Below are 11638 nucleotides of genomic sequence, written 5' to 3' on the forward strand. Positions count from 1 at the left end.
TCACCTCCCTGACCAATGCCCATCTCCCCCAATTGCTCAGTTTGGCCGGGTGGCCAGCTCTGGGAAGAGTCTTGGTTGTTCCAAACTTCTTCCATCAAAGAATGATGGTGACCACTGTGTTCTTGGGGACCTCTAATGCTAAAGAAATGTTTTGGTACCCTTCCCCAGATCTGTGCCTCGACACAATCCTGTCTCGGAGCTCTATGGACAATTTCTTCGACCTCATTGCTTGGTGTTTGCTCTGACGTGCATTGTTAACTGTGGGACCTTATATAGACAGGTGTATTCATAAACAATATGATTTCATGTGGCATAAACAAAAACACAAAACATAAGTCAGAACACAGCGCCTTTATTCTCTCATGTGATTTCAGGTTCTGTGACTGGGAAAATGTCCTTCCACACAGAGAGAGAGCAGTGGTAGGGCTTTTTTGGTGTGTGTCTTCTTATGCTCCTTCAGGCTCCTTAACCAGGTAAAACTCTTTCCACACTGGGAGCATTGGAAAGGCTTTTCTCCTGTGTGTATTCTCTCATGCTCTTTTAACGGCCCTTTCTTAGTAAAACTCTTTCCACACTGGGAACATTGGAATGGCTTTTCTCCTTTGTGTATTCTCTCATGCTCTTTTAATTGCCCTTTCTTAGTAAAACTTTTTCCACACTGGGAACACTGGAAAGGCTTTTCTCTTGTGTGTATCCTCTCATGAGATTTTAGGTGCCCTGTCTGAGTAAAAAACTCATTCCACAGTGGGAACAGTGATAAGGCTTTTCTCCTGTGTGTATTCTCTCATGCCTTTTCAGGTTAGCTAACATGGTAAAACTCTTTCCACACTGGGAACATTGGAAAGGCTTTTTTCCTGTGTGTGTCCACTCATGCAGTTTTAGGTTCCTTAACCAGCAAAAACTATTTTCACAGTGGGAGCAGTGGTGTTGTCTTGCTGGTTTGGGCGTCTCTGGGTCTGGTTCCCCTGAAGGACTCTTCCCGCTGTCAGAGTGAGAGTCTGGTTTCTCTCCTGCCAAAGACAAACAGAGTATCCCGTTAAACAGAGATGGAAGAAGTGGTAAGAAAGTAACTTCATGTAACTGAATGTAAAAACATTCATGAGATATACAGTTGTAAGTGTATATACAGTACCATTCAAAGGTTTGGACACACCTACTCATTCAAGGGTTATAATTATTTGTTTTACCATTTTCTACATTGTAGAATAATAGTGAAGACATCAAACTATGAAATAACACATATGGAATCATGTAGTAACCAAAAAAGTGGTAAACAGTTCAAAATATATATTCGATTTTTCAAAGTAGCCACCCTTTGCCTTGATGACAGCTTTGCACACTCTTGGCATTCTCTCAACCAGCTTCACCTGGAACGAAGGGTCTGAATACTTATTTAAATAAGGTATTTATGTTTTTTATTTTTAATAAATGTGACATTTTTTCTCCAAACCTATTTTCTCTTTGTCATTATGGGGTATAGTGACGTCATTATGGGGTATTGTGTGTAGACTGATGAGGATTCTTATTTATTTAATCCATTGTAGAATAAGGCTGTAACATAACATAATGTGGAAAGACTTAAGTGGCAAAAAAAAAGGGGGTTAAAGACATGCATCTCTCAGATATAGGACAGACACTTCAGAACAAACTTCCTTTAGATGTTTTGGGGGACTGTTGTTCCATGTTGTGAATGTTATGCTATGCCTTAGTATGGGTTATAGCAGTATGGCCAAATATTGTTTTACATAAAATAACTTTTGAATATTTCTTTATTGATACTTCCATGGGTCTTAAAGTTCAAAATCAAATAGCAGAATTATCCTTGGTATAACCTTCTTAAAACAGTTCCATATAGCTTAGAGGAACCTCCCCCCTCAGACAGGGCTTAGACTGTAAAACTATCATTTAGATCTGATGATCGGTGGGACAAGGACATCTTCAGACAGGGACATCCTCAGACAGGGCTTAGACTGTAAAACTATCATTTAGATCTGATGATCGGTGGGACAAGGACATCCTCAGACAGGGACATCCTCAGACAGGGCTTAGACTGTAAAACTATCATTTAGATCTGATGATCGGTGGGACAAGGACATCCTCAGACAGGGACATCCTCAGACAGGGCTTAGACTGTAAAACTATCCTTTAGAGCTGATGATCGGTGGGACAAGGACATCCTCAGACAGGGACATCCTCAGACAGGGCTTAGACTGTAAAACTATCATTTAGATCTGATGATCGGTGGGACAAGGACATCCTCAGACAGGGACATCCTCAGACAGGGCTTAGACTGTAAAACTATCATTTAGATCTGATGATCGGTGGGACAAGGACATCTTCAGACAGGGACATCCTCAGACAGGGCTTAGACTGTAAAACTATCATTTAGATCTGATGATCGGTGGGACAAGGAAATCTTCAGACAGGGACATCCTCAGACAGGGCTTAGACTGTAAAACTATCATTTAGATCTGATGATCGGTGGGACAAGGACATCCTCAGACAGGGACATCCTCAGACAGGGCTTAGACTGTAAAACGATCATTTAGATCTGATGATCGGTGGGACAAGGACATCTTCAGACAGGGACATCCTCAGACAGGGCTTAGACTGTAAAACTATCATTTTGATCTTATGATTGGTGGGACAAGGACATCCAAACCCTCCCCTATCCTGGACGACGCTGGGCCAATTGTGTGCCGCCTCATGGGTCTCCCGGTTGCGGCCGGCTGCGACATAGTCCGGGATTGAACCCGGATCTGTAGTGCGATGCAGAGCTGCGCCACTCGGGAGGCTGTTGATACCTAGCACTACCTATTATACTTGTTAGCACCACTCAGGAGGCTGTTGGTACCTAGCACTACCTATTATGCTTGTTAGCACCACTCGGGAGGCTGTTGGTACCTAGCAGTACCTATTATACTTGTTAGCACCCCTTGGGAGGCTGTTGATACCTAGCACTACCTATTATACTTGTTAGCACCACTCGGGAGGCTGTTGGTACCTAGCCTTACCTATTATACTTGTTAGCACCACTCAGGAGGCTGTTGGTAGCTAGCACTACCTATTATACTTGTTAGCACCACTCAGGAGGCTGTTGATACCTAGCCTTACCTATTATACTTGTTAGCACCACTCAGGAGGCTGTTGGTAGCTAGCACTACCTATTATACTTGTTAGCACCACTCGGGAGGCTGTTGATACCTAGCACTACCTATTATACTTGTTAGCACCACTCGGGAGGCTGTTGGTACCTAGCACTACCTATTATACTTGTTAGCACCACTCAGGAGGCTGTTGGTACCTAGCACTACCTATTATACTTGTTAGCACCACTCAGGAGGCTGTTGATACCTAGCAGTACCTATTATACTTGTTAGCACCACTCAGGAGGCTGTTGGTACCTAGCACTACCTATTATACTTGTTAGCACCACTCAGGAGGCTGTTGATACCTAGCACTACCTATTATGCTTGTTAGCACCACTCAGGAGGCTGTTGATACCTAGCACTACCTATTATGCTTGTTAGCACCACACGAGAGCGAAGCTAGCGTGGTTATCCACGTTTTACCAATAGTATAAATGCCCCGTTACCTGCAAGCTCTTCCTCAACAACAATGCAGTATTCAATATCAAAAGTAAAGAAATGTTATAAAATGCACTGAACCAAGACTAAAGATTATATTTTAACAAACCAAACATAAATCTTATCAAACTCGCATGGTGCAGTTGAGTTGTGGGTGTCAGAAATAATGTAGCTATTTTTACAGCAGGAATTCTGATCAATAAGTTGTAGCTGTGGCGAGGGCTTAACCACTCACTGGCCAATGAAAACATGTTCCCAACCTTTTCATGTGGTTGCATCAAGTTGTGTATTTACGGTGTTTGATGTTGTGTTGTCATAACCTCCGGGAGGAGAGCATGGATGTTTATCCTGGGAGATTCCATGCCAGCGCAGCCTGGAAATATTTGTCAGAACAATCCGAGATATCAAAAATATTTTCAGGCTAGGCTGCTTTGTGTGTGTGTGCGTAATGTGAAGATAGCACAAGAACTGTTCGTCGGGAGCTTCTTGACTGACGTTGCTTCCAGAGGCAGTTTGGAACTCGGTAGTGAGTGTTGCAACTGAGGGCAGACGATTTTTACATGCTACGCGCTTCAGCACTCAGCAGTCCCGTTCTGTGAGCTTGTGTGGCCTACCACTTCGCGGCTGAGCCATTGTTGCGCCTAGACGTTTCCACTTCACAATAACAGCACTTACAGATGACCGGGGCATCTCAAGCAGGGCAGAAACTAGACAAACTGACTTGTTGGAAAGGTGGCATCCTATGACTGTGCCACGTTGAAAGTCACTGAGCTCTTCAGTAAGGCCATTCTACTGCCAATGTTTGTCTGTGGAGATTGCATGGCTGTGTGCTCAATTTTATACACCTGTCAGCAACGGGTGCGGCTGAATTAGCCGAATGTAAACTTAAGTTAACAAAAAAATGTATTGGTTCTGCAATGTTGAAAATCCTATAAGATATGGAGACCATCAGTTTCAACTTATTTTAGAAGAAATGGGTCATTATTTAAGAAAAGTGCAACGGTGCCAATATGTTTATCTGCAAATGTATCCAATCAAATTCATTTAGCAATATTCAAATCATATATCAAATCCAATTCAAGAGGTTTCAAGGTTGGAATCAAGAAATGCAAAATTCCATTAATCTATATAACAACTTAATAGACTATCAAATCAAATCTTATGTCACATGCACTGAATACAACAGGTGTAGACCGTCACCTTACAGTGAAATACTTACAAGCCCTAACCAACAATGCAGTTAAATAAATAAATAAATAATAATAACTTCAAAAAATACAAATGAGAAATAAAGATAACAAAATAATTAAAGAGCAGCAGTGAAAAATTAAGAGGATCTATAGACTAGAGTCCTGTCCAGGGGAAGTAGGTTCCTGTTACTATGAGCTGTTCTGGATCAGACAAGCCAAGGCTCCTGTTACTATGAGCTGTTCTGGATCAGACAAGCCAAGGCTCCTGTTACTATGAGCTGTTCTGGATCAGACAAGCCAAGGTTCCTGTTACTATGAGATGTTCTGGATCAGACAAGCCAAGGCTCCTGCAAGGCTACTTACTTACTATCGTGGAAAATTACAAACTTTGTTATGCACCTGCGCTGTATGAGCCTTAAACCTGTACATTTCCTCTGTCTGTTTCTCTCATGTCAGAAGAATCCAGTGTTTTTCCTCTCTTGTTTCTGAGTAACTTGGTCATGTGGCCAAAGACAAAGGGCCGTCAGAGAGAGACCAGTTTTTGGTCCATCCAGTTCTTTTCGTATCTGTCAAGGTCAAAGCCGTGTGGAGATATGAAGAGAACAGAGACTAGCTTGAGCAGCAGTGATAATTCTATCAGCAGAAAGGAGCAACAAAACTGGCATCATCACTTGTTTGTATGCCATGTTCCCATCATGATGTCACACACCTGCTAAACTGCCACGTAGACAAAGGTTCTAAAAGCAGAGACCTCTTGTTCGTTGGGCTCTTGGCTGTTGCACCTGTTGTGTGATTGTTAACCGCTCCACAATTGGAATTCTTATCATAAAATAAGGTATTTGAAGAATCTACAGTCTCTCTTTCCCTTTCTGGTTAGAATTTCCGCCACATTACTTATATAATAATTAACATTTTCAAAAATCCCAGTCATCAAATGAAAATCTAAGGCTTTACACTTGTATCCAATACATCAATGTACATAATTTGTTTAATCTCATTTTGTTGATGACTTCATATAAACAATATGATTTCATGTGGTATAAACAAAAACACAAATTCTTAGTCAAAAGCATAAGTCAGAACACAGCCTCTCTATTCTCTCATGTGCTTTCAGGTCCTCTGACTGGGAAAATGTCTTTCCACAAAGTGAGCAGTGGTATGTCTTTTCCTCCTGTGTATGTATTCTTTCATGCTTATTCAGATGCCTTAACCGGTTAAATCTCTTTCCACACAGGGAGCAGTGGTCTTATCCCCTCCTGAGTGTGTCCTCTCATGCCTAGTCAGGCCCTCTAACTTGGTAAAACACTTTCCACACAGGGAGCAGTGGTCTTATCCCCTCCTGTGTGTGTCCTCTCATGCCTAGTCAGGCCCCCTAACTTGGTAAAACTCTTTCCACACAGGGAGCATCGGTAGGGCTTTTCTTGTGGGTGTGTCCTCTCAGGCTCACTAAACCCGTAAAACTCTTTCCACACTGGGAACAGTGATAAGGCTTCTCTCCTGTGTGTGTCCTCTTGTGCTGATTTAGGTTCCCTAACTGGGTAAAATTCTTTCCACAGTGTGAACATTGGAAAGGATTTTCTCCAGTGTGAATTCTCTCATGTGTTTTCAGGCTCCCTAACCAGATAAAAGTCATTCCACATTTGGAGCAGTGGTAAGGCTTCTCTCCAGAGTGTATTCTCTTATGTATTAATAGGTACCCTAATTCATTAAAACTCTTTCCACACTGGGAGCATTGGAAAGGTTTTTCTCCTGTGTGTGTCCTCTCATGCCTATTCAGGTTCCCTAACTTGGTAAAACTCTTTCCACAGTGGGAGCAGTGATGATGTCCTCCTGTTGCTTTGGGCATCTCTGGGCCTGATTCTGCTGATTCCCCTGAAGGACTCTTCCCTGGGTCTGATTCCCCTGAAGGACTCTTCCCTGGGTCTGATTCCCCTGAAGGACTCTTCCCTGGGTCTGATTCCCCTGAAGGACTCTTCCCTGGGTCTGATTCCCCTGAAGGACTCTTCCCTGGGTCTGATTCCCCTGAAGGACTCTTCCCGCTGTCAGAGGGAGAGTCTGGTCTCTCTCCTGTCAAAGACAAACAGAGTATCTAGTTACTTAGTTGTCTCCTGTGCTGTACTGTGTGGCCAAACTGGTGAAACATATAAGTCTATGATTGGTTCAGATTTGGTCTTGTTTGGGGGTGTTCATTAAAATAATAGCCAGTGTGAAAAACAGTGGTCACCAAGGCATTCCTAGTCAATCAAACATTTCTGTAAAAACCCAATGTGTTTTCTGTTTGCTCCAGCAGTATTCTTAAACCTGTTGGGGTATAGGGGGCCGTATTTTCACGGCCGGATGAAAAATGTACCCAAATTAAACAGGTTACTACTCTGGCCCATAAACTAGAATATGCATATTATTAGTAGATATGGATTAAAAACACCCTAAAGTTTCTAAAACTGTTTGAATGGTGTCTGTGAGTATAACAGAACTCATATGGCAGGCAAAACCCTGAGAAAATTTCAAGCAGGAAGTGTCAGGTCTGAGAACTGTAGTTCTAATTTTGAATCCTTAGAGAAACTACAAATACTTATGGGTCATGTTGCACATCCTAAGGCTTCCATTGGCTGTCTAAAGCCTTCAGAAAGTGGATTGAGCATTCTGTCTCTGGGCAGATGATAGTAGCTCAGTTTCTGAGTGGACTGCCTGGGGACAAAGAGATTGGATATGCGCGTTCCCGTGAGCATGGTGTTTTTTATTTTCCTCCTTGAATGAATACACCATTGTCCGGTTGGAAAATTATCGCATTTGTACGACAAAAATACCATAAAAAATTATTTTAAACAGTGTTTGACAAGCTTCTAAGTACGGTAATGGAACATTTGGACTTTTTTGTCTCGAAATGCGCTCGCCCTTTGGATAGTGATCTGAATGCACGAACAAAACTGAGGTATTTGGACATAACTATGGATTATTTCGAACAAAAACAACATTTCTTGTGGAAGTAGCAGTCCTGGGAGTGCATTCTGACGAAGATCAGCAAAGGTAATACAATATTTCTAACACTAATTCTGAGTTTAAGTGACCCCGAAATTGGCAGGTGTCTGAATAGCTAGCCGTGATGGCTGAGCTATGTACTCAGAATATTGAAAAATGTGCTTTCACCGTAAAGCTATTTCAAAATCTGACACAGCGGATGCATTAAGGAGAAGTGTATCTATAATTCTTAAAATAATTGTTATGTATTTTGTCAACGTTTATGATGAGTAGTTTTGTATATTCACCGGAAGTTTTTGGTGGGAAATACATTTTCTGAACATCAAGCGCCAATGTAAAATGCTGTTTTTGGATATAAATATGAACTTTATTGAACAAAACATACATGAATTCTGTAACATAATGTCCTAGGAATGTCATCTGATGAAGATCGTCAAAGGTTAGTGCATAATTTAGCTGTGTTTTCGGTTTCTGTGACATATTTCCCTGCTTGGAAAATGGCTGTGTGATTATTTGTGTCTATGTACTCTCCTAACATAATCTAATGTTTTGCTTTCGCTGTAAAGCCTTTTTGAAATCGGACAATGTGGTTAGATTAACGAGAGTCTTATCTTTAAAAATGTGTAAAATAGTTGATTGTTTGAGAAAATTGAATGGTGGTATTTTAGTAGTTTTTGTATTTCGCGCCATGCGATCCCATTGGCTGTTGGCTAGGGGTCCCGCTAGCGGAACGCCTAGATGTAACAAGTTAAAGTGTATGTGAATTTAGCAGTAAAAACGTATATTTTCAAATATTAGTTTGATGAACCCGGCCTACAAGACCCAGTTTCATCACTGCCCTCTCCTGAGACTGAAAGCCCAGAGACTTGCACTTTGCCCGGGTGTGTGGTTTTGTCTGGGGGCTAAAATGAACATTCGAGGCCATCAAGCTACTATGCTCGGAGATAGTTTTCATTTCAACTGAGGTCGTGGCTATGATTCAGACCTGAATAAAAGAGGTTTCTGATACTTTCAAAGCAGTTTGAACTAATCTGTGAAACAAGACTGTGCCTGTTATGGCCTCACTCAAAACAATAGTTACACACCACGATGATTGCAGCACTTTACACCTGACTAGCTCTCTGGAGGCTGACGTGAATCGCTGCTGATCTGATAAAGGTGCAGGAGAGCTGTGTGAGCTTAGAGGGATTTTCTCACCACAATATCCTGAGACTCGTATCGGTCCCTGAGACCGATATTACATTTCTGGCGAATACCGATATCCAATATTTTCCTAGCCCCAAAAAACTATACCGATACAAAAAAAAATTGCGGCCTTTTAAGCATTCTAGTACAGTTAAATAGTTAACACACACACGGATGCAGCGGTCTAAGCCACTGCATCTCAGTACAAGAGCCGTCACTACAGTCCCTGGTTCGAATCCAGGCTGTATGATTGGGAGTCCCACAGTAGTTGTCTGTTATTGGTGTAGAGTGGACGACAAAGGAGAGGGATCCAACATGTGGATAGGAAGATACAAATTATCATTATTATGGAAAATATTCATTTAAAATCCAGGAATTTTAAAACTTTAGCTCTCTTTACTACGTGAGGTTTACTTGATCTAACAGAAGTTTCATAATGATTAAGTTGTTATGTGGACACGTGACATACCGACAACTTTGATAAAAACACTATAGGAGTTGTCTCCAGATCGCTATGCATATTCCTGCTAGTAGCTTAGCATCTCTCTCCATTGAATACAGGCGGTTGACGTCAACAACCCTCATAGAATATAAACAATAGATTACAATAATAAAATGTATCCACCAATCCAAAGACAGGATAGGTGGGTGCGAGACAACCCACAGTGCCGCTTTGTGGACAACGACTCCCCTTGTTAGGACGGAGAGACATCTTGTCAGTATATCCATAATCTTTGGTGTAGCCAACCCAACTCTCACATGGCACTATTGGGGGGAACGGTGTGTAGTAAAACATCACTACATTAAATTCACTACATGCCGTGCCCCCCAGTCTGCGGTCAGCAGATAGACACTTCTCAAATATATAATTTAAGTCACTTTTTGGAAACGGAACGAATATCCAAAGTTAAACACATTTAAGGCGGTACTTACTGGTGTTAATCAGATCTCCTATCTCCTCTTCATCTTCCAATGTGACAGAAATCTCCCCTTCCTTCTTCACTCCAAAAACGACATCCTCCTCTTTCACTCTGAACGCGTCTTCCTCTTCTTTCACTGAAACGTCTTCCTCTTCTTTCACTGTAACAGCCTCACCCTCTGCTTCTTGTTTTACTGTAACATCCTCCTCTTCCTTCTCCTCTTTCACGACAATGTTCAGCCCCAGAGCTTCTTTCTCCGTCCAGCAGACCTCCTCTTCTTTAACAGGAGGGGAGTAGTTTAGGGAGCGCATGTTCGGGGATGTTAGCTAGCTAGCTATCATTAGCGACTAGGCTAATGCTAATATAACCAGCCAGCTAACATAGCTGACTAATACAAAATAACGTAATATTAAATTCAATAGGTTAACAAGTAGATACAACAGAAGCGTGTCTAAAACACAGTAGGTAATATAGACCGAAAGCGTATAAATAGCTTGAATCTTTCGGCTATGTTGGCTAGCAAGCTACCGAGGTGGTTGACGAGCTGTTTATGAAGAACCGTTCACTAGATTATACGTCACGCTGGCAGCATCGCCTGAAAGACGCACATCGCCGTCTGCTGACTGGAGGGAAACGCAGTTGAGGATCACATTTTATTTTCAGACAAAGATTATTTTACATGGATTTAATTAAATAATACTATTATATTGAGACATACAAAGACAGTAATGTGTTGATTGATTAGTGCGAATATATTTTTTTTTACTGTGGCTCATTTAAGGTAGTTTCTTTAAGTATAACTAAATCTATATAAATAGCCAGCTACTGTAGGTCTATACTGCTCCAACATGGTGTAACAATACATCATGTAGATGTATATAATGAACAGATTAGGTCTATACTGCTCCTACATGGTGTAACAATACATCATGTAGATGTATATAATGAACAGACTAGGTCTACACTGCTCCTACATGGTGTAACAATACATCATGTAGATGTATACAATGAACAGACTAGGTCTATACTGCTCCTACATGGTGTAACAATACATCATGTAGATGTATATAATGAACAGACTAGGTCTATACTGCTCCTACATGGTGTAACAATACATCATGTAGATGTATATAATGAACAGACTAGGTCTATACTGCTCCTACATGGTGTAACAATACATCATGTAGATGTATATAATGAACAGACTAGGTCTACACTGCTCCTACATGGTGTAACAATACATCATGTAGATGTATACAATGAACAGACTAGGTCTATACTGCTCCTACATGGTGTAACAATACATCATGCAGATGTATATAATGAACAGACTAGGTCTATACTGCTCCCACATGGTGTAACAATACATTAAGGCGATGCTGCTAGTGCGACGTATAATGTAGTGGACGGAACGCTTCTTTCAACAGCAGCAACAGTTATTCAGCCACCTCGGTAGCTTGCTAGACAAAATAGCCGAACCAATAAAGCTCTTTAGACGCTTTAGTGTATATTAGCCACTGTGTTTTAAACCCACTTCTGTCGTCTAGTTAGTTATCCGTTTTAATTTCATATTTACGCTGTTGTTGTTACTAGTCAGCTAGCGGGCTGGTTAAGTTAGCATTAGCCTAGCTAGCTAACATCCCCGACCATGAGTTCACTAAACTACTCTCCTCCTGTTAAAGAAGAGGAGGTCTGCTGGACGGAGAAAGAGGGTCTGTGGCTGAACGTTGTCGTGAAAGAGGAGGAAGAGGATGTCACATTACAAAAACAAGTAGAG

At 41.5% G+C, this 11638-nt stretch overlaps 1 protein-coding gene across 2 annotated transcripts; it reads right to left on the minus strand.

The window, feature by feature from the left end:
• Positions 1-204: 204 nt before the first annotated feature.
• Positions 205-10427, minus strand: LOC123740635 (zinc finger protein 436-like). Of its 2 annotated transcripts, none has more exons than XM_045714148.1 (2): positions 9875-10427; positions 205-1010 (listed from the first exon to the last, which is right to left on the minus strand). In XM_045714148.1, exons 1-2 carry the CDS (start codon positions 10170-10172, stop codon positions 709-711), a joined length of 600 nt encoding a protein of 199 aa, XP_045570104.1. In that variant the 5' UTR covers positions 10173-10427; the 3' UTR covers positions 205-708. The 2 variants fall into 2 exon arrangements, with proteins under 2 accessions (XP_045570104.1, XP_045570103.1); XM_045714147.1 differs by lacking the exon at positions 205-1010 and adding an exon at positions 4586-6844.
• Positions 10428-11638: the final 1211 nt, after the last annotated feature.

The sequence above is a fragment of the Salmo salar genome, unplaced genomic scaffold (genome assembly GCF_905237065.1).
Source record: "Salmo salar unplaced genomic scaffold, Ssal_v3.1, whole genome shotgun sequence".
NCBI classification, from domain to species: Eukaryota; Metazoa; Chordata; class Actinopteri; order Salmoniformes; family Salmonidae; genus Salmo; species Salmo salar.